This window comes from Alligator sinensis, unplaced genomic scaffold (genome assembly GCF_000455745.1).
Source record: "Alligator sinensis unplaced genomic scaffold, ASM45574v1 scaffold466_1, whole genome shotgun sequence".
In the NCBI taxonomy this organism is placed as follows: Eukaryota; Metazoa; Chordata; order Crocodylia; family Alligatoridae; genus Alligator; species Alligator sinensis.
The window spans coordinates 891,466-918,044 of record NW_005842406.1 but is presented as its reverse complement, the minus strand read 5'-3'; the positions used below and the strand labels follow the sequence as shown (position 1 = coordinate 918,044).

The following is a 26,579-nucleotide window of genomic DNA, read 5'->3' as shown; positions in this document are numbered from 1 at the left end:
TTTACCTACAGCGGCATGGAGGGAGAGCCTGCAGTAGGCACTTCTCCCCGTGGTGGCCCAAGAAAGTGACTGAGGCTGAAGCTCCCCGTTGCCAAAAGTTGTTGAAGTCCCACACCTGTGAGTTGAATCAAATGACTCCATATGCCAAACCTTTGGAATAGATGGCCAGTGATAGTAGTCTGAGACTACTATAAATCACTCAGACACTCTTTTCTCTCTTTTTGGAGGACACTAATGTCATCCCCAGCTCTAGCATGAATCAGTGTTTCAGCTTTCCTGATATTTCCTGCCTGGACTCTTGTGCAGGGCCATAGTGGGGATGTTGGTTGTTTTCCCTCTCCTTCCCTTCTCCCTCACATCTCAGTGCCTACAATTCCATGCCAGGGTAATCACACTCTGGCCTATAGAGATTTGGAATCTGTTTCCTTGTTCCTGTGGTATGGGCTTCAGGGCTTGCCAGCAGTACTGTGGGAAATAAAAAGCCTGGAAAAAATTAAAGTGTGATTCTATCCTGAAAAGTGACTCTGAAAATAATACCCCAGGATTCCATGCTTACTCTCTGTCCAGAATTTCCATATCAGAAACATTCAGTTTTCAAGTGAATAATAACAAAAAAAATCATTCCTAATTGCAAACCCAAGTGACTCCCTCTGGGGAGCCAATCAGTGTTCAGTCTTGCTGGTATATCATCAAAAAAACAAGGCTCCATGGCAAAAAGCGAGTCAAGGATTCTATGTAAGTAGCTGGACCAGAACAGGATCCAGGCTGTCCTCCCTTTGCTAGTGACACGGCTGGTATAAGAAGAGTAGATGAGAATGTGTGAATTAAAAACATTTGTTAGAAGAAAGAAATTGAAACTATCTTGCAGTATAGCCATAGTAAAAATATCATTTAAAGGGTTTATAACAGGTATATAGGCTGGATTCAAGGGAAAACTATCACTCTTCAGGTAGAAGTAATTCCCTGTGAACTGTAGTGCTATAGGCTGCTTATACATGTGTTTGGGGCTGGGGAGGAGAGGAATTTTAATTACAGCAGTTCTCGGAGAGCTGCTCTAATTAAAGTGCCTCACTGTCATGTGTATAAGCCTCTATGGGTTTAAAAATGACTGCTGGGGTGCTTTATCTAAATCGTGTCAAATGAAGTTTAGATAAATTGCCCCAGCAGCCATTTTTAAATCCATGGGGTCTTATGAAGCCACACTGGAGCATTCTAATTAGAACGTGGAACAGATCTGATTAATCGAGTCTGCTCTGACACATTTTAATTAGAACATGAACCAGCATGTGTATAAGCACCATCAGTGTCCTTTATTCAGCCTTAAAAGAAACCTGCAGTATTTCAGCTCCAAATCTCAAGTGGATTCTGTACACATTTATAACCTTTGACTATGGTCCTGCAGTGAACCATATGATGGCAGCACCTTAAGCCCCCTGTGCTTACTTCGTTGTAGTGCTGAAGCCTTTTTGATCAAAATAGCACGTGCCCTGAAAATCCATTGAGAACTTCCCCTTACTGGCATTACAAGCATCTAATGAAAATGTATGCACTACGAAGTCAAAGGCATTTCCTACTGAACCTAGAGGTAGAGGGGCATGAATGCTCTACTGAAAGTATAACACTAGTGTAATGCAGTACATAAAGTTTAAGCTTCTAATGGAGGTACAAGTCCACATGGTGTGTTAATTATTTATCAAATGTTGTAAAAATGGTGTGCAGCCTTTTAAAATCTGTGATAAACTGTCAGTTTATACATGTGTGCCTAGAAAGCAAGCAAAGCACATTCTCTTTGATTTATGAAAACTTGTGCAATCTAACGAACAGAAAATAAGACAGTGCTACCCAGGGAACTGACAGCTTGACTTTTTAGGGTAGAGGACAATTCTACCTACAGCTCCTTAAATATAATTAATTTTAAAACAATAAAGAACCAGTATAACAGAGACATTAAGTGTGTGTTTAAAAAATCAAGAAATTTAGAAATCAAGTTTACAATTTCTTCCAATTAAAGTTAGAACGATATATACATCCTCTCTGATCAAGACATCAGAACAGTTAGTGATTTTAATATAACTGATTGCATTAACTAGGCAGAATGGGGAATGATTTAAATAAACTTTGTCTCCATTTTAACTCTATATTCTGCTGCTTTTGTACACTTAAAACTGTCTTTTAAGCATCCAAAGACAACTTTTATACAAATGTATCTTCCAGTTTTTTAAAATTAGTTCTCATATCCATGTGTAACAGAAGGATACGATACAAGCACCATTATAAATATTTGTTGTTATAGTTGCTAGGTGGGAGCTGGTCTCACTAAGCAACTTAGGACTCCTTTTGGCTTTTGATGAACGTAGACTTTTAAATTGAACAGAGGTTACAAAATAAATCAATACATAGTTAGAATCATGTGAAATGAAACTACTGCCTAAATCTATCACAAGAAAATCTTGTCTTTAATTTTATCAGATGCTTCAGTAACCACATATGTTTTATACTCTACTGTATATACTGTTATAAGCAAGACGGCTTATAATTATTATATAAGGTTGCCTAACACTTCCCATTTTAAGAATGCAGACAGACATAACACTAACCCCTTTCTAAGAACATCACTGATTAGGAACTGATTCATATTTGTCCCTGGACAGAAGTGTCTGCTTATACACTGCAAAGGGCTCTAAGTAGAACTATCCTGATTGACTTGAATAAAGAGCATAATTACACTTTACAAAATCTGCATGGTGGTGGACATGGTGGTGGACAAGAGAGGCACAGGTATGCATGTAGGGGTGCAGCCTGGACCCCAAAATGGGAAGTGAACCCCACTTAATGATACCAGGTTCATTTGGGATGGGAGTAGGAAAGGGTGGGGGGGTTGTTTGATGCTGGGAACTATGTGGTCACCCCACTTGTGATATCCAGGGTGAGTGCTAGCCCTGCCTCCCCCCTCCCCCCCAAAAAAGACCTCCTCAGTTTTTCAACCCCTCCATATGAAAGGGACTTGTCTTGGCGATCATGGGGGGCCTCAGAGCATGCAGCCCTCCCCAGTACCTGGTAACACCTCCATTTCTGCCCCTACCCCAAATAAGCCTATGAACCCAGAGTGCAGGATGCTAGCAGGGAGCCAAAATTGATAAACCCCTTTCCCGTGCAGGGTTTGCAGCAAAATCAAGATCTTGGGAGGCCCCCAGAGCACCTATGCCCCAGAAACCACAAACAAGGGGTCACATAGCTCCCCCCAGCACCTGCCAATCCCTCCACTCCCACTCCCTATCCCAAGCAAGTCTGGGATCCCACTGCCTAGTGTCTGTAGCAAGGAAGTCAAGCTAGCATGGAGGCTTTACTTCCCCCCCCCACTGAGGTCTGTTGACCTGGCTGCATTCTAGAGTAGTGCCTTGCCCTGCATGTGTGTGTGTTTGTGGGGGGGAGGAGGATCTATGCAGTTTGGAATACCTGAAGGGCTGGCCAGACTCTTGGCATGGGATATTATGTCTCCGCACATAACACTGAACCCGGATCACAGAGAACCAGATCCAAATAGTACTTGATATTTCCTGGTGTGCTTTTGAAATGTTCCAGGAAGTTTAAACCAGTCTTAAGCAACATGTACATATAGACTCTTTGGGTTCAAAATTTATTTAGAAAGTTCTGAGCATTACATCTGCCCACACCCTAAAATTTTCTTTGCAATTGTTAATAAATGTACCAAACTTCAACCATGTGGGCTGGAAATGTCCATGCTGGGTATGTGCCCTTAGTTGATCTTATTTTTGAAATTTCAATAAAATAGTTCCTAGAATGAAGAAAGAGGGAAATAAATTGTTGGTGACCTTTTCTTTGAAGAGCTCTGGGATTCTGTCCCCAATTCTTTGGAACAGAGATGTGAACTTTGGTGGCTCTTGTGGTAGCTTTTTGTGTCTTTTGCTACTCCTGTGAAAATGGATCCAAATCCTGGCAAAGTTATAAGCCTCTGAAAAATTACGTGAACCCAAGGTAATTCGGTATGGGAAGTGGCATTTGGGAAATGGGAAGGACCTGGGAGTCAGTAGTTTTGGTGGAATAGCAATGAGGAGAGAAAAGGAGGATTTGCAGGACAGAGTCTAGGACTAGAAATTAAAGAAACTGAATTCTGCCCTCCCTCCACCCCAAAACAGAAATTCCACGAGAATTCAAGGAAGGACGAATTAGGGAAAGGACCCCAGGGAGGATTGGACAGGACACTGCAACTGTGAAGAGTTTGTGGAGCTACGGGAAGTTAGAGAAAGGGAAAGCACAGGGCAGACTGGGTGAGAAGCTGGTAGAAGTGGAACTAGCTGGAGACAAGAAACTGATGCAATAGAAGGGACGTGGTGCTGGCTGAGCAATGAGTTTGCATTGAATGTTGAGAAAGGAGAAGCCCAAGAATGTGGTGGGAGATTGGGACCCTAAAAATAAGCCCAGAGGCAGAGATTAGGACTTGTCAGGCAAGGAACCTAGAGGCTTGATAAGTAGAAATTGGGGCTACCTAAGGGAGAAGAATGCAACTGAGCCAAAGGGAAAGGTTTGGAGTGCCACAGTGGGACAGGAACAGTTGTAGGGTCAAGCTGTGGTTGTGGAAAAAGCAGAGGCGTGTGCATCCCGGAAAGTGTATTAACTTCCAGATTCCAGGCATCGGGGATCTGAGTCTCTGCATTCCTCTGCCAGCAGCAAATATCTGAAATCCATTGGCAAAGTCCGTTCTCGAGTTGCACCCCGAGAAGATGGCAGGCATTTACCACTACCAGTTGTTCTGCCACTTGATGCAATTTCTGTTTTGGGAGGGGTGGTGGGGGGAAGGGGCTCAGTTTGTTTTATTTCCTAGGTTTTAATAGGAAACAACGCTGCATTCACATCACCAACTAATCAATTTAATAGGAAACAAACAATCTACCACATTTACCCAGATCCAAGACAAGGTTTCCCCCCCATCCCAGTCAGCATGGATAAAAGAAGCCTCACCTCGGATTCAAGTGCTGGCAGATGGCTGCTCAGCTCTGGCTTTAGCTCTGGGCTTGGGGCTGAAGCTACAGTTGAGACGCTGCCTGCCCTGAGCCAGGATGTCTTGTTTGGTGGGGGGAGGGGCCATGTGGTTGGGGAAGGACAACAGAGACCGCATGGTGGGGGTGGGGAGATGGGGGAGACCCACATGTGAGGTTCAGGGGAAGGTCAGGGGACACTGTGTAGCTTTCCTTCCACCCAACTGCCCCGTTCCCCCTTTCCTTCTGGCTGCAGTCCTTCCAGCCCCAACCCAGTTTGGCTGCAAGCTGCTGTCACTTCACTCTGGCCAGGGTGGGCTGAGGCTGAGCCAGGGCCACTACTGCTGCTGACTGCCCCAGAGCTGGAACAGAAGTTAAGCAGTGGTGGGGGAGGGCAGGCACAATAGGTGGCTGGGGTGAGGAGCAGGCACAGGGGGGTAAGTGCTGATGGGACTAGGAGTGGGGGGGCAAGCACAGGCCGAGGTGCAAGGTGGGGTAGGGAGCAGGTACCAAGGGGCACAGGTGGGGGGCAAGGGGCAGTGGGCTAGTCAGGGAGGGGAAGGGACAGGGGAGCAAGGGACAGGGCCCCTTGCCCCCTGCCACTGCTTTCCCCACCATAGCAGTGGAGGTGGGGCACAGGGCAAATTTAAAATGACTTTCTACTAATTAGATTCTATACCTGGAAACTAATGAAACATTTATAATTTTCTAGGTATAGAATCTAATTCGTAGGAAGTCATCTTAAGTTCAACATCTTCTTGGATTAAGTAAATACTGTATAATATATTAATTTTATTGAGGTTTTCACATCAGACTCTCAAACATTAGAAAATTCCAGAATTAAAGCTGCTTTTTCAAATTTAACTGACTTCTCTGTGTATACGATGCTCTTTTGTGTTAAATAATAACATACAATTTTTTCCACAGAATGCCTGGGTCATGCAGTGTACATCATGTTCTTTTAACTCTCTCTGTGTGGGTGCCTATTATTAACTTTTAGAACTCTGACATTTTCAAACCTGTAGCCCTGATTAATGAAGAGCGGGAGATAAATGTAATGAACAAATGCTGAAAAGACGTATCAAATATGTGCTTGTGCACATAAGTATATATGCATATATATAATATAATTCTCATAGCTCATCTAACATATAACATATAATTCTTATAGCTCAAATTGTAAAACAAGCTACAGTAACAAGTGTAATTATTTTCAGAATTTATCTTCTTTCCAAGACACTAGAAAATCCACTGTCCACCACACTGAATAATGGCCTGCAAATAATTAGGCCTAGATGTTGGCAAAATAATATCTAAACTCTCAAGAAGACTCTGTTGTTTATAAATCAACACCAGCTGTTCCTGTTTATATTAAACTTTGTAAAAATAAAAGAATAAAAAAGAATATTATTTGACAGCCCATATGCCAAGATTCAGCCCACTACAAAAACAAACCAGACAACATATTAAATCACAAAACACAAGGTTTATCCCAGAAATTCTAATAGACTCAACCAAACTTGTGATAATGGTCATAATTGTGCTGAATCAAAAAACCATCCCCCTACTTACTCTGTAGGTAGCTTGGAAGACAGATTTCTGAAGTCACACAGATAGAATTGTCTTTCTACTGTCTCTCTCAAAGTGAAAAAGGGAGGACCCTGATATATACTACTCTGATCCAACAATAAGCCATGCCAGTGTTTATCCTTAAAAAGCTATTGCCTGTTTAAGGGCCAAATTTTGTTTTCTGTTACACTGAAGTAAAATCTGGAGAGATTCTTTAGAAGTCAGTAGGTTCTACTTCAGCATAATTGGGAACAGAAATTAGTCCTAACAATTACTTCTATGGGACTGGTTTTGTTGAATTATTGTTCTTGCATTATTAAGCTATTGGGTTAAGGCTTTGGTATTCAAATGATAGAATCATAGAAAGTTAGGGTTGGAAGGGACTTCAGGAGATCATCTAGTCCAATCCCCTGCTCAAACAATTCTAACTAGATCATCCCAGCCAAAGCTTTGTCCAGCTGGGTTTTGAAAACCCCCAAGGATGAAGCTTCTACCACCTTTCTGGGTAACATGTTCTAGAGGTTTACTACCCTCCTAGTGAGAAAATTCTTCCTAATATCTAACCTAAACTTCCTTTGCTGCATCTTGAGACTGTTGCTCCCTGTTCCGTCATCTGCCACCACTGAAAACAGTTTAGCTCTATCAGTGGCAGACCAACGGGGTGGGAGGGGGCCATGGCCCATGGGTGCTGGGCTGGGGCGTGGGGGTAGGTGCTGGCCAGGCCCTTCAGAGTTCTTATCGCACAGTGTAACTTTAAGTATTGCTATGAGAAGGACAGGGTTGGGTGGAGGGGTGCAAATGAAAGCATTGGCCCCCAGGTGCTGGAGACCCACAGTATATCACTGAGCTCCATCCTCATTTGAACCCCACTTCAAGTAGTTGAAGGCTGCTCTTAAATCCCCTCTGTCTCCTCTTCTCCAGACTGAATAAGCCCAGTTCCCTCAGTCTTTCCTCATAAGTCATGCCCTCCAGCCCCCTCACCATTTTTGTTGCCCTCTGTTGGACACTCTCCAATTTGTCCACATCCTTTCTGTAGTTGGGGGCCCAAACCTGAACACAGTACTCTAGATGTGGCCTCACCAGTGCTGAATAGAGGGGAAAAATCACTGCCCTTGACCTACTGGCAACACACCTACCAATGCAGCCCAATATGCCATTAGCCTTCTTGTCAACAAAGGCAAACTACTGGTTCACATTCAGTTTATTGTCCACTGTAAACCCACAGGTCCTTTTCTGAAGAGCTGCTGCCTGACCAGTCAGCCCCCAGCCTGCATTGGTGCATGGGATCGTTCTGTCCTAGTGTAGGACTTTGAACTTGGCCTTGTTGAACCTCATGAGATTCATTTTGGCCCAATCCTCCAATTTGTCTAGGTCACTCTGAATCCTAGCCCTAGTATCTACTACTCCCCCCAGCTTGGTGCCCTCTGCAAACTTGCTGAGGGTTCACTCTATGCCATCTCCCAGGTCATTGAAGAAGACTTTGAACAAAACCAGCCCCCTGACCAACCCCTGGGGCACTCTACTTGGTATTGGCTGCCAGCTAGACATCAAGCCATTGATTACTACTCTCTAAGCACGATACTCCAACCAGCTTTCTGTCCACCTTACAGTCCATTCATCCATCCCGTACTTCCTTAGCTTGCCTGGGAGAATGTTGTTGGAGACCATATCAAAAGCCTTGCTAAAATTAAGGTACACCACATCCACCAGTTTCCCTGCATCCACAGAGCCAGTCACATTGTCATAGAAGGCAATCAGGTTGCTTAGTCATGACTTGCCCTTGGTGAATCCATGCTGACTGTTCCTAATCACTTTTTCTCCTCCAAGTGCTTAGGAAGGGATTCCTTGAGGAACAACGATTTTTCAAGGTACTGAGGTGAGGCTGACTGGTCTGTAGTTCCGTGGATCCTTCTTCTTCCCTTTCTTAAATATGGGCACTATGTTTGCCCTTTTCCAATTATCCAGGACCTCTCCTGATTGCCATGAGTTTTCAAAGATGATGGCCAATGGTTCTGTAATCACATCAGCCAACTCCCTCAGCACTCTTGGGTGCATCTCATCTGGCCCCATGGCCTTGTACGTGTACAACTTTTTAAAATAGTCCCTAACCTGTTCTTTCACCACTGAGGGTTGCTTATCTCCTCCCCATACTGTTCTGCTTGGTGTGGTGGTACAATAGTCTGGAAGCTGACTTTGCCTGTGAAGACTGAGGCTGATACCTGCAGAGAAAGATAGAACTAATCAAACTATCCTTTATGATTCTTTTCCCTGTTAGGCCTTTATTTTCTTTTTTCTTTTATTCTTTTGATGAACTTTCCATTTATAAACTGTCCACCAACAGATCATGATTTTTAGATTTAGAAATGGTTGCAGTTAAGTATGCATTGATATATCGGTTGGCTGTTGCATCAGCACTGATAAGAGGAGAAATTACATTATCGGTAATTGGCTTTTTTGGAGCACCCTGGTGAGCATAGTCCGGTCCTTGCACCCCACCGCTGGTCTGAGTGCATGGCAGACTACAGGTCCCGGTGAGCAGCAGGAAGGGTAGGGGGCACCAGGGAGCAAGCACAGGGCACTGCACTCAGCAAGAAAGGGACCGTTACCGGTTCCTGCTGCTGCCACTGCCATGGCAACACTGTGTGCGCAGCAGGGGCCTGACTGCTGGGGCTGCTGCAGAGATCTTGGGCTGTGTGCTGGCGGGGTTAGGTGCTGTGCAAGGGACATTCCACTTCAGCAGGCACCGGGCGCTTTTGCAAAAGTGGTTTCTTCCCAGCGGCTGCCAGAGCTTGGATGTGCGGGGCCTGCTGGCACTGAGGCAGCAGCATGTTCTGGGGCTCTAAATATGCCTGACACTGCTGTCCACAGAAGCATCTATGGGGAGTGGGGCTGCGGGTAAGAGCTGTGAGCGAGGGGGCAACATGTAGGAATAAGGCAGTCACTGCCTTTCTCATCGAGGGCCAGAGCAGGCAGGAGGCATGTGTGTATTATAAATGTAAAACAAATGAAAGTCAGGCAAGGTTCTTTGGATAGATGTGATATCTTCTATTAGACTAATTAAATAGTTAGAAAAAAATGTTATTTGCAAGCTTTCGAGCACAAACACCCTTATTCAGGCACTGGGAGACTCTGCTGCTGTTATGTGTTCTCCAAGGCAGAAAAGAAGCTAAAGTAAGAAAGAAGTCTATGAAAATGCAAATGAGTGGAAGTTTGGAAGACAATGGCTAGAGATAGGTGGCGGGGTGGGCGAGAGGAAGGGAGGAAAATGTGTGAAGGAATGCAACAATCAACAACCCTGCAAACAAAAAAAATGGTTTATGGCAGTAGTTTAAAATGCCTTGCACTGTTACTAAATATCCATTATTGGATCAGCACTGGCCGATATGGTTGGTTAATCATCGGCTATTGGTATCAGCCAAGAAAATCTTTATCAGCACACCTCTAGTTTCAGTAATTGTTATACCTCTGATCATGGAATGACAATGAACTGTCTCTATAGCAAATGTTGCTTTATATTTGGCCATCATTTGTGTATAATTTCTGAGGCTTTTTCATAAAGCAGACTGAAAGATACCTGAATATTTCATCATGTGGCACCGCATCTGATAGCATTAGTATGTTATCTCGGGATTTTTCATATTCACTAAGACTGTCTATGCACATGCTCTTGGGTGGAGGGGAGTGGTGCTTTAATTAGAGTGGCTCCTGTGCTTCAACTTAACTGACCCCACTGCCATTTTGAAGTGTGGGGATGCTGAATAGACATGATGTAGAGTGTGCTATAATCAGCATGCTCCAGCAGACTTGATTAATTGAATCTGCTCCAATGTGTGCTAATTAGCACGTTGGAGCAGACCTCTAGCACGTGTATAGGTCCCCTAATTATACAAACTTACTTCTAAAAACTGTTTTTGGCTCTACTTGAAACAAGTTTCATTTCAACCCAACACATTTTGTTTTGTGAATTAATTATTTTGGCTACAGGCCACATCTACTGTTTATAAACATGAACAAAATTTGGTTGCCCAAATCTGGATAAATAGATTAAATGAAACCTGCTTGGTAATTTAGCAGACTTTTAAAACATTATTGAGCCAACTATTTCATAGGCTATTGTACCAGGAGCAGCTACTTTAGGGGTATAAAACTCAGAAGGTCACTGGGTTGGTATGTGGGCTGAACTGGGCCATGCCAGAGCCAACACATGAGGCTTGATCCAGCAGGGCACCACATGTAGCATATGCCCTGTACCAACCCCCTGCACCATGTACAGTGTGTGTGGCTGGTCCAGCACTGCATGCTGCTGCACCACTTGGTAGCCCCACTCCAGGGCTCACTCTGCATGTTGCACAAGATAGGTGTGGGGCACATGCTGTTTAGGGTGCCTCACCAGACCAGCCCCATGTGATGGCTCTGGGGCTGATCTGGCCCCAAGCTGTCTGTGCTACAGCCAGCCCACAGGGCTAGTCCAGAAGGCCATCCGAGGCAGCATTTGTCCCATGCTGGTCTTGTGCACCACGTGCAGCGTGAACCCCAGAGCAGAGCTGGCACATTGCAGTGTGCAGGGCTGAACCAACTGTGCATGCTGTATGGAGCACAAGGGACTGATGTAGGGTACATTGCCCTGCCAAACTGTCCCTGTGCACTGGCTCTGGCTGGTCTGGATTGGACCTGCATGCAGCATCACCCTGGACCAACCCCTTGTTCCACATGCAGCATCCACAGTGCTGTATCCAGTCCGTGCAGTCTGAGACCCACGAGCCAGATATTAGGCCTCCATGGGCCAAATCTGGCCCGGAGGCCATATGCTTGAGACCACTGAGCAACATGAAGAGTTTCACCAGTACAGTGAAATGGAATGCATGTACTTTGTAGATTTCTATAGGTCTTTGCATCACTTGCATTGTTTTCACCTGGGGTGGCCAACCTGTGGCAGGAGTGCCACAAGTTGCATGGGCAGTCTGTGTGGCTTACAGAAGATCAGGGAGGGTATAGGCAGCACAGCAGATGGGGTAGGAAGCAGAAAGCAGAGCAGGAGATCAGACGGAATGCAAGGCAGGAAGTAAATCGCAGAGCAGGAGATGATTGGGATGGGAGCATTGAGTGGGAGCAGAAAGGAGAGCAGCAGACAGGGGAGAGGAAGGTACTCAGGGAACGTGCAGGGTTAATTCATGGCATTGCCTGCCAAGAAGATTGGCCTCCATTGGTTTTCACAACGCTTACTCTTCCTTTGTTTTTGTAGATATTGTAGCAGTGGCATACAGAGGAGTTCCTTTTCATTTCAGAAAGAGGAAACCATGTTTTTCTTAGAAGCTGAGGAAATTACTGTGTGTATTTATTTGAAGGAACTCAACGACAACCTGTGTGTTTCATATGCAACTCAACACCTAGAAAATCAGAAAATAAAGCTGTGAAATGTCTCTTAAACTTCCAGGTTTAGGGATTTTCTGTGGCAGACTTGCATAATGTTTTAGTTGTGGAAACAACTAATCAGCACACGTTATTTTGGAAATCTATTTTTAGCTTCTTTATTTACTCTTTGGCAGGCTCCTAGTCAGGAGGCGATAACCCTGCGCCCCAAAGATAAGTTTTAACAACTGCATGTTTATGCACCAGTAGGTATCAGGAGGTCAGTCATAAAATGCTGTCAGTTTGTATTACATGTCTGTGGACTTTCTATCAAAGCATGAAGGAAGGGGAACCAGCCATCTTTCTACTCTTAAAAGTGGTCAGTGTTTGATGAATTACTCAAAATAAGTGGATCTTTTCCTGTGCAGATATAAAGAGCTAAAGACCACCGCTTACATCGTTGAACATATAAGAACATAATTTTAATTAATTTCTGGGTAAGTGATAGATGGAATTGGGAGGAAAAAAAGATTTAAGCTTTTTAGATATCTTCAGCTGTATTAGTTGAAGACAAGGAAGATAGAATACTAAATACCATCCTTCCAGTTTGTAATAAGCAGGTTGGCTGTGCCTCAGACACCCCTGGTATGTAGTTGTTAATTTTAAGCAACATTATTCCAAAAGGATCTACCATCTTTACTTGAATATAAGATGACATTGATTATAAGACCACTGATAATTTGGTTCTATCTATTTATGTTAGATATAATTTTCTAGGTATACAACCTAATTACTTAAGAGTTGTCTTGCATTTCCCCCACTCCCACTGCTGTAGCAGGGGAAATAAATCTGGGGGGGTCAAGTAGCCCCTTTGCCCTCTGTCGGTCCCCACAATTTCCTCCCCCTACAGCACCTCTATACTGTCAGATCCTGCTCTCCTAAGCACATGGAAGTGAGGAACAAATGTGAAAAAAATGACCTTGAAATAAACATACCTGTAGCAATTTGCATATAGAACCCATTAACTTATTTCTCCCAGAATTGATGCATTTTACCCTTTTTGAAATTGTTGCAAATTTCAGCACAGGTACTCCATAAACACATTTTTAAGCAGCACTTTTGCATACTTACATATAGGACAAACTGTACATGGTATTAGTCCAAAGCCAAAAAGCTCATGATTTACCATGTAGTTCATTAGGCTGGCCTCCACCACAGTAAACAGCATTTCAAGCCATGGGGCATTTTTACACGTGCAAACACCACAGCCCCAGGCGCTTTGAATTGTGCTTGGTGCTGCAACGCTTACGGTTGTATACGCAGCAAAATGTATGTCAGCACTGAGAAAATGGGGGCAGTGCACTTTTGAACTAAAACACCTCAGAGGCACTTTAGTTCAAAAGTGCACTGCTGTCATTTTCTGCATGCTGACATGCATTTCACTGCTTATACAACTGCATGTAGCACAGTGCTCTGAAGCGGGGGATCTCCAGCACATTGCGGGGAAAAAAACCTGTGTATAAATGCTCATGGTGACCAGCCCATCACTGCTCAGTATGTTTGTGTACTCCAGATACCGCCCCCTCCCGAAAAAAAGCCACGTGCTAATTAGCCCCCCCACTCATGACTGAAGCCAAGTGTTCTTGTTATGAGTCCAGGGATCCTCCAAAAATGTATACTCATGTGAGGTGCAGAGCAACCAGCTCCACCTCTTGGAAGGCAGAGCCACACTAATCCTATGTGACAGACTGAGAGGGGGTGACAAAGGGATTCTGGCTGGACTGTTAAGAGCCCTGTTTGGTGATGTTTGACAGACATTTAAGAAACATGAGTCATTGGAAATGGGAAAGAAAGGTGCACCTTAGCTGTGGGAGTGAAGAGGAAATTGAAATGTCTACATTGTGGTGGCTTACTTGATAGAAGAATCAGGGCTGAGGGAGACTGCACTCAATGGGCACTACCATATATCTTATTCAGATGGATTGCACTAACCTATCAGTATACTTGCCCAGTGTGAGTCAAATGCTTTATGGTCATACTCAGTGTTGGCTTTATGTAATCAACCTCACAGCTGGCCAAAGTATTTAATGTGGTTTCCTTGTATGCGAATGTAAGATGAGGGGCTTTCCCCGCTATGCTGATTGGGGGGGGGGGGGGGGGGGGGCTCATCTTGTATTTGAATAAATACGGTATTTGGATTTTAAAGACATGTTTACTATTTTTTCAAAGTCATATGGAGATGTCAAATGGAACAGTATTAAGCAGTGCAAACCTCAGATTTACAAAAATCAAGAGTTGGACTCTGAAAAATCATGAGTTTGGGTTTAAAATATAAGATTGAGGATTAATCTTAATTACTTGCCAGTTTTCTTAACTTCTACTCGGGTCATATTTTCATGTTTTTCTCTGCAACCAGAGAATATCAGACCCCAACCTTACTTAAATACATGGGATCTTTAATACCCATATGAGGATGAAGGTATCTTTGCTTTTAAATTCATTTTAGAAAGATCAAGCTAACACGTGGATGAAAGGTTTATTGTGTTCCTAGAAGGTCAAATATTCCTAGTGATAAATTGAATCAATAGCCCAGCAACGTATAAAACAGAAAATTATACTGGAGAATCTGACACATGATAGAGTAGACTTTAGACTAGAATGATGGTCAAAACTCCTAAAATCATAGTCCTGGGAGAAGGAAATGTTCTTAAAATTATGAGTCCTATTTTTATGAAGGTTTTCAGAAGCTCCTAAGAATACGTGTAGCAGTAGGCGGAGTGAATACATTAGATCTCTGTTTGTTTCTTCAGCTTTTGCTACAAGTTACCTCCAAATTTTGCTTTCTCAAAAACCCAGCAAGATTGAGGCCACACATTTTGACCTCCTTAGCTGTATAAAAATAGTCAGTTAAATCATAGAAGCAGACTTGGCAACTGGGCATTCTGTGGGAGTGAAAAAGAAACTTAGTCTTTCAAGTAAGAAACTCAGATTCTTAGAGAGATGGTTACTTCATGCAGCACCACCTTTTCACCTTACATTTCTTGAGAGACATTTAGTATGCCTGACTACTGAGCTTATTATCATAGGAACATAACGGAACATCATGTTTCTTTTTATGTTTGCAAGATACTGTAGTTGTCTTGCCTCTGATAGTCCAATAGGTTAAACATTTCCATATGGCATTCTTGATTGTGATTTAGATTCTGTTTAACATACAGAACACCCATTTTTCTTCATGTCCTGTCCTTGCCACTGGGATCATCTTGTGTATACACATTGGTAGCCCAAAGAATTGTAGGGCAATGTGTTTAAGGTAGCTCACTTTGAGAAAACTTAATGCCTTGTTTTGGTTTTTATGTATTTCCCAATGGGAAAGTACCTATTACTACCTCAGCTGGTACTAATTAGTATGCTTGTAGACTTGGTAGAGCCAAAGGGATGAACTGGCATGAAGGCAGGACTGACAGCTTAATCCTGCTAGTGTTTGTTCCAGATCAGGGTGCAGGCGCATTATCAGTGCAAAGTGAGGCAGTTTCCTGATTCTCTGCCTGTTCTGTATATCCATAAAAATGGCAGATATGTTACTGGAGACTAGCGCATGGGGTAAATTTGTTCAAGAGGAGTATTAGTCAGTTCAAGACAGTTCGTCTAAATGCTGAACCTTACAAAATTAGAATCTTCTTCAAAGTTTGAAAGAATGCCTGCCTGCCTAACAAACTGAATATGTAGTCTTCAACAGATGTATTTGTCCTTGCTGATATCCCACTAAATGGGCAATGTGGTTTGCACAGACCTAGCAGTCTCTGATGGGCTTCTAATTGTTTTCAGACCCTGTATACTGTGGAGATTACTAACAGTGCATATTCATTCCGGAGACCAAGGAGACCTCACTGTATGATTTTAGGACAGCATCTGATCTAAGTCCAACAGACATTGCCAGACTGCTGGGACTAGCTTTAAAGAAAAGGACCAGGGGAAAGAGATATTGTGCACAGACTTGTGGAAAAGGCTGTTGGGAGGCTTAGTCAGGGATCAGGAAACAGAGGCATGTTTGAAAGAGATGTAACAGGGCTAGCCCCTGTTAACTGAGAATAGGACTGCAGCTGATTGGGTAGTGCCTTCAGGAGAGGGAAAAACACAGTTTGAAGGGAAGGCTGACAGACTATAATCAAATCAGTGAAGAGACTAATAGGAGGCCGTTGCAGTTAGTGCTAAGAGACAGAACTACAGGGGCAAACAGGTTGCAGAGTAGGAAGCCTGGTAATAGATGCTGAGTGGCACCTAAACCCAGTTGCAAGGGGAGCAGGGGGTCGGTGACTAGATGGAGAAGGAGCAAAGGGCTATGGAAGCCTGCTTCCAGTGCTGAAGCAGCAGTCTGACCCTGACTGCTGCAGAGGCAGGGGCTCCCATAAATCTGCTGTAAGAGGTTTTCTGGGTAGCCCAGGGAGGAACTGAGGCTATGGGATTGGTACCTGCATCAAGTGAGACTCAGGTGGGGTGCGTAGACCACCCTCAGACCAAAGGCAGGTCTGAGGGTGGGGACAGCCCATAGACAGAAGCCGAAAGGGAAATGCTGAGGAACAGCTGACAGTGAGAAAAGCCTAAAGGAGGACAAACTTGAGACTTCAGTTGGAGTGAGACTGGAGGGCCGGGTTGTGGCTTTTAGGGTGGTGTGGAGGCCATTGAGGGGGATGGGGTACCTGAGGAACACTCCAGGCTTAGAGTACCAAGGGGCTGAGGCTCAAAATTGGCAGAAGCCAAGAAAGCGGTTGAGGCCAAAATAGAGGCTTGCATAGGTCCAGGATCTAGAGGGCTATGTGAGCCAAAGCTGAGTGGTTATAGGTTGCAGGCAACATCCTAGCATTCGTCAGGGACCTCTGGGGCTGAAATGGAGAGAGGCTGAGGCCAACGTAAGGCCTTGCATAGGTCCGGGGCCTGGCAGACTGTGTGGGCCAAAGCTGCGTAACTGTAGGCTGGAGACAACAGCCTGATGTGGGTAAGGGACCCAAGCTGAGAACAGTGTAGGGCTGGAGGATCTGGTGAATGACTGAGCAAAATCCACAAGGTGTGGCTGTGGCTATGGAGCAGCTGAAGGCCAGTTATTGCCCTTGAAGCAACTGGGATCTGCAAGGCCATGATTACAGCTAGTTGGGCCCAGGGTCAGAGAACTGTTTTTTGGAGGGGTCAGATCCCCACAGAGAGACACATGGGATCAAGAGTCCAGCTAAAGGCCACACCAGTAGAATCACTCCAGGCTTTGGGGAGTCAGGGACTTCCCTCCGATGTAATATAATATAATATATATGTATACGGTCTCAAGTTGCAGCAAGGGAAGTTTAGGTTAAATATTAGGAAGAATTTTCTCACTAGGAGGGTAGTAAAACACTGGAGCAGGTTACCCAGAGAGATGGTGGAATCTCCATCTTTGGAGGCTTTTAAGACCCAGCTAGACAAAGCTTTGGCTGGGATGATCTAGTTGCTAGAAGATCTGCTTTGAGCAGCGGGGTGGACTACATGAACTCCTGAGGTCCTGTCCAACCCTAATTTCCTATGGTTCTATGATAATATGGACATCAAGGAGTGACAGGCGAGACACGAATGAGACATACCAAGGAACTGGAGTTGGGCAGGATTATCATTAGGGGGTGTCACAGGAGGATAATGCATTATTTTCTCAAAGAGCATGAACAGCATGCTGGATCATGCCAAGCCTTCTACTGTGCAGATTTGCAAGATTGGGCATACGCAAAGTAGGTGCGAATGGGCAGGACTCTCTCTTGATGGTTTGCCCAATCTTTTTATCATTTGATTTAGACATATTCAAAAGGTCTTCACAGTGAAGACCCACTGCATTAAATGTAAGCTGTGGGAGCCAACCTTTTTGGCAGGCTACAAATTAGCCCGAGTACCAGTCCAATCCCTTTCCTCTGCCTGACCTTTTGCTTTTTTTGCTTCCAGACCTGCATTCCTTACCTGATCTTTGTTACTGCTCTGGATTCCTTTTCATGAGCAATAGTTAAAAACAGATACAGATATTGTAAGAGTCCATAAAGACAATTGCTCTTTAGCTAGCATAGGAAGTATACTTCAATAGATAAAATGATAAACACACCTGTGTGTGATTCTCTGCCTCAGTTCCTTCACCATTTTTGAGTGTTCTTTAGGCTTAGGTCAGAGTGCTCTAAGGAATTTGGGACCCTCTCTTCTGTATATGGTATGTCCTCCAGACTGTGGAATTTCTCTGCTGTGCAGCATGTTTCCTTCTTCCTTGCCTGATCCTTTAGTTAAACAGGGCCCTTCAGCTATTAATGCATGGCCTTCTTTTCTTCTTTCCTGTCCAACCTTCCTATGTCTGAATCCGCTTCCCATCTGCTCAACATCTATGGTTAGAGCTGTACATGGTTTCTCTGCTCTGCCTATAGGGAAATTCCATTGCTCTAGATACCAGCATCCTGCAAAGAACTTGGAGAAAACTGATTTTCTTCAGGCTTTAGCCATGTTTGCTTCTACTTGAATGGATGCAGTCAGGTAAATTATTCTTCATTGTAAAACCTATATTACCAAACTTTGGAATTTGAGTCTAACATGGAGATAAACAGACAACAAAGAAACAACAGTCCCATATTCCAAAAGGAGTCTGTAGTCTTATGCAGAGAAACATTGAAAGTTCTCCAAATCAAACAGAACTATACATAGAGAGACTTCCCGAATAATCATTCATGTTTTCTAGTAGTGTCTCCTAGTGCCTACATCCCTCAGCTACGTGTAAAGGAATTTTCAAAATGTTAGAAAATAGGGATGGCTAAATACAATCCATCAAAAGTCAAGAAATCTCAAGTGAATTGACTTTACTGCTGATGTAACAGAACTACACAGTCTGAAGCAGAAGATTTGCAGCTTATAGGAGGCTACTGCTGTGATGAAATGATGTTTAAAATTTCATTAGATGTTTATGGACTCAGAGGTGAAGCCCCAGTGGATTATCTGATACAACATAAAGAATTATTTTTAAAGAAGACTAAACTTTGACTTGTTCTGATCTTTCCATTGGATCATCTTGGGTCTCAGAAGCAAGGATGACCTTACTAGGTGATTTTCCTGACATTATGTAGCTCACACTTGACCTTGCTTGCTTTGTTTAAATTTAGATTTATACATTTTTCATATTCTAGCAGTAAGGCTGCTGGTAGCTAGACATTGTTAGTAAATAATTGCTCATGTTGCCACCAGTTGAGTGACAACAAATGCAATCTTACAAGGAGGTTTATACATTTTTGTGGTAGTGATACTCGTAAGTGGCCACTTGGTAGGTAAGAGCTTTGTTTGTCTAGGGTTTTAGCATAATCACTAAATCACAGCTTTCTCTAATTGCTTCAGTGGCAGCCAAACTCTGTTGGATGGGATTCTATAGCAAATGGAATTCTGTCACATCCAATATCAGTGTTTGCTTTATTAAATAGCATTTCTCTAGGGACATGCATAGACTTTTCAGAGTTCTTAATTTGTTACAATATGTAATAGCTGGATTCTGTGAAGGAACTGTTCAGCAAACTGCATTCTCATTATTACTACTGATGCCTTTTTACTTTAAATGAGGATGACAAGATAAGATACCCTGTTTTAAAGAAAGCTGTACTTAGTTTGCTCAGTAGGACCACTTTTGAAATGAAGCATTTCTTGTCGTACATAAATTCTCCCTTTTCTTTGAAATGAAAATGTGAAGTTAATAATTAAAACAAACATACAAAAACATTCTGTTATTCCCACCTCTGTTTCCCAATGTGTCCTGTCTTCTCTATATCTTCCTTTTAGCTAGGGAGCTTTTCAGGGTATGAACTGTATATTTTTTCTCAGGATATTTTTTATAGAACCAACTATGTAGTTGGGATAAAGTTAAGCATTCTTCCTTGCATTTGAAAGCTTGTCTAACTTTATCACAATTACAGAGTTGGTCCAATATAAGATATCACCCTAAGAAATCCTTGCCTCGCATAATTTCTGCCACTACAACACCACTCTTATACTTCCATATTTTTCACCAGATATTACACTTAAATCAACCTATCCCTAATCAGGTTGACCTAAGTGCTGATCCATTTAACCATTCAGGGAGATTAAATTGGGCAGAAAACAGTTGATGTAATCTAAGATCAGGATGTGAACTAAAATCAGGAATGGGTTAGCCCAGTGGTCACCAACCAGTGGATCTCAATCCACCAGTAGCTAGAGCAGCCCTCCCCTCCACAGGGAAGCTGAGCTGAGGAGAGTGGGTGTGGCCAGGCCCTGGCAGGCCCGCCCCAGAGGCTACTTGACAGCTGTATTCCTGGCGCACAGGGCTGCCCAGCCCCAGAAGGGAACTCTTCCCCCTCCTCCCTCTTCCCCACCACTGCAGAGGTGGGAGGGGGACCCTATTAGGTGCTGGGGGTCTCTTCTCCCTCCTCCTGCCCCTGCGGCAGGGAGGGGAGGGAGATTCTGTGAGGCTGCCCAGCCCAGGAGGGGGACTCTACCCCCTACACCTCTCCCCACACCCCGGGGAAGGGGGAGGCTCTGTTCCATGCTGAGGGAAACTCTTCAGGCTGCACTCCTCATCCCAGTGCAGCCCTGGCTGCCTCTATCATGGCTCCGTGCTGCAGCTGCAGCTCTATACTCACAATAGGGAAGTCCCGCACTGGACTCTGTGGGGAAGCAGGAGGCGGGGCTCCATCAAGTCCCGGCAGAGTGAAGGGACCTGCATGGCAGGGAGCATGGGAAGCAGCTGGCTCCAGTGTGGGGCTTCCCCTGCTGTCAGTGCTGGAGCTGCAGCCTCGGAGCAGAGCCGTGGGGATAAGGCAGGCTCCTCTCCCTCCCCCATGCAGCACTGGTCAGAGCCATGCCTGCGCTGGGCACGAGCACCCTGACCTTCCTGCCTGCTGCTGCTGCCAGGTGGTAGGGACTGCACACCTAAGGTGGGAGTGTGTGGGGGTCCCTACACCCCGATCCTCCATCACACTTCACACCTCACACACACACCCCCTGCTCAGCTGAGCTCCATGCTCCCGCTGCCCCTCTGTGGGGAGGAGGAGGGAGAGGAGTTCCCCCCATCATGGAAGAGCCTCCCCCTGCCCCACCATGCCCACTCTAGGGCCAGGTAGCATCATGTGGAGTACCCACCTCCCAGCCCCACAGTGGTGCGGGGGGGGAAGAGGAGGCGGCGGAAGAGTCCTTATCCAGCACTTCACAGAGTCCCCCTCCCCACCCTGAGAGGGGGAGGAGGGGGAAGAATCCTCCCCAGCACAGAATATAGCCCCCCTCCCCACCTTGAGGGACAATTAACCCAGCATTGCCCCATTAAGGTGAAGGGGGCAGGGAGAAGGGTTAATTCCTCCCTCTGTCCCTTCCCTGCAGCTGGGGTCTGCCAGCTCCAGGGGCCACCGCTGCAACCCCCTCCCCTCTGCTATCTGGCAGAGAGGCAGACCCTAGCTGTGGTGGGGAAAGAGGAGGAGGAGGGAAGAATTAACCCCCTCCACACCCACTTTGCTTTAATGGGACCATGCCGACCAGTGTCTCCGCTAGGTCTGGTTCCTGCTGTGGCTAGAGAGCAGAAATGCGGGGTCAGTTCTGAGGCTGGAGCAGAAAGCCCTGCCTAGCCCAGCTCAGAGAGCATGCTGGGATGCTGGGGGAGTCTGGTTTATCTTAAACCAGCAAGGAGTCTGGGACAGACATTGCATAAACCGGTTTGAGACAAATCATTTAAGTCTGATACTACATTCAACCAGGTTTATCTCAAACCAGTTTTGACCAGTTTGAAACTGATTTATGTGCACTGAATGTCTGTTCTGAGATAGGTTTAAACCAGTTTCTGATCACTTAAACAGTTTTATGTGCAATGCCTTGGAGTGCAGCCTGAGGGGTGAGAAAGTCCAGCTGCTCACCCCAGCTCCAGGACTGTGCTCTTCCTACCCCCTCACCCCCAGCCAACCAGATTACATTTAGCCCCACCAACTGTCAGCCCTCTGCCCCTTCCCCCACCCCAGCTTACTTAGATTGGGTTCCCAGTGTAGCTCACAGCACTAAAGAAAGTGTGTGCAGGCCACTCTTGATCTATAATCAGGCAGCTTAAAGAAAGTTGTATGATTGTAGATCAAATACAGTGAATGTTTGCATGTACCATCAGGAGAGTGTACTAAGCTGAATGGGTACAGCTTTATTTGCACAAATTCTCCCTTCTAAAAAAGGAATTACACCTGTGGCCTGAACTTTTAATTATTATTTCTTCATAACACACAATTACAATATCTTTTAATTTTTAACTGTATGTGCATGGAGGCTAATAGCACTGTCAAACTGAAATGTTGTGTTAGTATGTTCTACATGTGACTGAAGATGTGTAAATGGCACAGTGCAGTGCAAAGATCCCTGATCTTCCTCTAAATGCATCAGCTCAAGTACTGAAAGCTGCCTAGCTGCATTCACGTGGCATTCTGCCTGGGTTAATTTACCTTGCTTTTCAGGGTATCTTGTTCAGAGCTAAGTCTGCACACCCTGATTACTATGATAATAATAGACTAATGTTTAGAGAATGGTGTTGTTTGCGGGTGTTGTCTTGACATATGCTTTTTCCTGTTGTTTAGTGTTTGCATTGTTTTAAGGAAATTCACCCAAGCAACTCAGTCTCTCTAAGTTAACTGTGCTTTTTGCAAGTAAATACGAAGCCTGCAGGCCTGTAGCAGTGAAAGGGGATAGCTAGGGAGTAGAGCTGGGGACTAGGCAAATAATTATATCTCCTTTGTTTAAAGTACTTCATTCTGGCAGAGAAAGCTTTAACCAGTGCTCCAACTTCTTCTGTCTGCCACACAGAGCTTTTCATGTTCAACAGCAGGAACTTGGTGGCTTGAAGAGCTTTGAGCATCAGAGGGCACAAACTTGAGCATTGTGTATAGATTTCTCTTCCAAGAGAGTAACATTTTAGACAGAGCAAATACGATTGCTTCACCAGCTTCCCAGTAACTCTTACTCTTCCTTTAGCTGGGTTCGCTTCCAGATACCTCAGCCAGTCTTTAAATCCCAGCTAGGCACTTGCTACCTCATCTCTGGGTTTCATCCTGTAAAATAGCAGAAAGTTCATGCACCTAGATGTTCAGAGCTGGTTTTAGTACTCTGACATTCATTTTCCATAAAATTTAAAAGCAATGGGATGTCTAAATTCTTTACACAGCTTTGAAAATCTCGGCCTGTATGCTTACATTTTAATGTGTGTAAATGTCTATAACTGCAAAATGTGTAGACACAAAAATGTAGGTGGATTATTTTGCATCTAGCAGCACCCACTTACTCTGATTACCTATACTGAGTCAAATGGGTGATGTAAATTGCTCATCGCCTCTGAAAACCAGGCCACTAAGGCCATGTCCACATTAGCAGGGGTGTTGTCCCCAATGGACAGTGTGAGTTCGTGCCTGGTGCGCTATTGTCAATGAACACACAGGGGTGGAGGATCCAACTTAATCTTTATTGTTTCCAGTCTGCGCAGAGAGGGATGCTTGGCAATCGTTTGCAAAGCAAGCACCACCGGTTTCTACCTTTGGGTACCTTTTATACATACGTTTGCAAGTGTATCGCTCAGTGATTGGTTACAAGCCACTGACATAAGACGTTCTCTACTGAGCATGTCTCTATACCTATGTTTTAGCCATGTAATTCATTTACATACATATATGTTTCATTAACATACTTTTGCCCTGCCCAGGGGTGTGATTTTTAGCATTATAATGAGACCTTTTTCTGAACTTCTTGCTATCTTACAAGTGTCAGGGAGACACTATCCTGCTGGTGTTAGGGAGGCATTCCAGGAATCCTCCGCATCCCACACGCTGTGCTCTGCAAGCATGTCTTAACACACACATGCCACACCCCTCCCAGCATCAGTAAGTTGCCTTAAGTATTCAGTTAGATATAGTTTGCAAAAGCTAGATATACCATAAAAAAGATTACATAAAAAGATTATATCAGGGGCGTGTGTTTGCAGCAACACAAAAAGGAGTGGCACAAATTGGTGCTGCTACTTTGTGCTGCAGTGCACGCCCCTGCTCAGGCGGTTTGCAGTGCAACACATTGTTTTACTGCTCCATGTGCTGCAGGGCCGGGGTGGATGGGGCACAGGGTGCCTAACTGACACACGGCCCCTGTACTGAGGCACCCTGTGTCCCAGCCAGCTGGGGAGAGGCCCTGGGCTGCCTTTTCCCCCATCTACACACGCTACAGAGCCCATACCTTGAAGCACCCTGTGCCCCAGCCAGTCTCTCCCTGGCTGCCTGGGACACAGGATGCCTCAAGATGGGGGAGCAAGCACCTCTGGGCTGGCTGCTCCCTTGTCTCTGTGTGCCTCTGCTCCCCATCTTGAGGCACCTTGTTGCCCCAGTTAGCTGTAGAAATCCCAGTAGCAAATTTTGCCCCAGCGCTGCAAGTTAGCAGTGAGGGGCATGGTTTAACATGCAACATGTGTGGTTTGTGGTGCCTCAAAGAAATTTGCGGTGCCGCAAACCACACGTGCTTGCATGTCTGGATCCTCAAAATGGGTTTAGACACCTGGCTTTATGAATTGATTGTTTAAAAATTGTGACCATATTTTTTACATTCTTTTTTAATAAGGGCTTAGATTATGAAACAGACATTCAGCAATGGCAGCCTTTGATGAAATAACTGTATAAAATATACAGAAACAGAGTAGAACAAGATACAAACACAGTCATAAACTTAAAATGTAGACTACTTGAGATTTTGCTTCATTTGAAAACTGCTGGAATATACTGATTTCAAAATTCTAGAATTTGCCTACTGGATAGAAGAGGAAGTGTCACTGATCAAATTTATAAACAGGTCATTTCAAGGTGATTGTCTTACATTACTTCCATGTAAATTCTTAGGAAATTCATTCTGGGCTTAAGGAACACCTCTATTTATTTGGGGGATATAGACTATATTATTCATCATAACAAAGAAACATAATCCCTGCTTTAAGAGCAACTCTCAACACAACCTTAACAATGGAGCTGCTGTGGAACCACAATAGTATTTGCCTCCCTGGTCTTTTCAGAAGTATATAATGCTGTTACAAATTGTTTGGGTGATACTGAGCAAACAGAACCACAATTATATTATTAAGTACTTAAATGCAGATAATATATAATTTAAAAGGGAATGTATGTTTTTGAATCAGCGGTAAGAAAAAGGAAAAATGTCTTGAATACCTCCCTCACTGCAGTTACTGCTATAATAGAATCTGTCAAATGCTGTCTCTTTCACTGCCTACCTCTTTGCAGATCAAGCTTCAGTAGCATGAGGTTACAAAGAACAATCCTGTCCTCTAAGGGGGTGGGATGTATCACACAGTAACTGTTTTCCATCTCTAACTTCTGTGTTACTAAGAAGTAAGGTGTCTTTGGGGGAAAGAAGTAAATTTTTAATGTGTATTTTTTCTGAGAATAGTAGGATGGGCTTTAGCACTTAAAAGGAAGTAAAATGCTAGTTTATCATTGAAGTGATTTACATGTAATTCTTTTTGTGTTTATAGACTGCAGATGTACACCTGAGCCTGAATCTAGCAAAGCATGTAAGCATATGCTTAATTTAGAGCATGTGCTGAAGTATTTGCTGGATAAGAGTCTTAAAGAGATTTTTTTCTCTCAATCTTTTAATGTGGAAGCTCAAGGGCACTTAAATGTAATGTTGTTATAAGTTAACTCACCTGAAAGTCTTTACATCTCTTTTAAATTAAACTAAAACAATATTAAATCTTCACTATTGAATTTCTCATCTTCCCACTTCCATAGTTTACTAATTATGCAAATATCCATAAATTGGAAAATAAGATTAGTCTGACCATATCAGGGAAGCAATTTGTCTGTCTAGCATCCTCTTTCTCCCTTTGGCTAGTATACTTGCTTTAGAGGAAAGTGCAAAAAATCCTGAAGTAGGCAGTTATGGACATAAGAACTTTTTTTCCCTAACACTCACATTACTGTTTAGTTTGTACTCTGCAAACTAATGGTTTTTTAAATCTATTTTTATGTGCCTATGTATTTCCTTATTATCCATATATGTTGTCTACTTGTGTTTTTAATTTGGCTAAACTCTTGGCCTCAAAGAAAAACCTATTTCTTACTGTTCAAGATATATCTTGGTAACAAACACTCAGTTTAGACTGTAAGATCTCTGGAGCAGGAGCCTCATCTTCATACATGTCTGGAAAAGGCCTAGTACTCTATTTAGGCTATTTAAATAAATAAATAAATGGATCTGGTGAGAAACCACCTCTAAGGGAGATTCGTTAGAAAGAAAAAGAAAGAAACCTCTGCTTGTTTGACAGTGTCCATCAGTATAGTATTTAAATGTTGTCAGGAATTTAGTTTCTGTGAAACCACCTACAATATCATAGTTGAGTGCTTTTTTGTGTTCATTGAATTTGAGGACATAGACTAAGTCTGTCCACTAAACCTGATAGATCAAATGGTTTCTGTTTGCTAAATCTGATGGGAATAAGTTTTTTTTCATCTCCACTCTGACATGCGACATTCGACTTCACTGATGGCGAGAGAACGTGCTCTGTTCAGTGAGAAAGAGAAGGTAGTTTCCGCTTACTAAGGTAGATGCAAGCAAACAAAGTAAAAAAGAAACCAGGTCAATGTA

At 43.9% G+C, this 26,579-nt stretch overlaps 1 protein-coding gene across 12 annotated transcripts in view; it reads left to right on the top strand.

The window, feature by feature from the left end:
- LDB2 (LIM domain binding 2) overlaps positions 1–26,579 on the top strand; it is a 357,070-nt gene that overhangs the window by 97,268 nt on the left and 233,223 nt on the right. For 8 of the 12 annotated variants that reach the window (XM_025211432.1, XM_025211438.1, XM_025211435.1 and 5 more), the window contains exon 2: positions 25,465–25,503. The exons of the other annotated variants lie outside the window; for them this stretch is intronic. In XM_025211432.1, the coding sequence (XP_025067217.1) occupies positions 25,465–25,503 (39 nt within the window). The remainder of the gene's footprint in view (positions 1–25,464; positions 25,504–26,579) is intronic. 12 annotated transcript variants of the gene reach the window in all.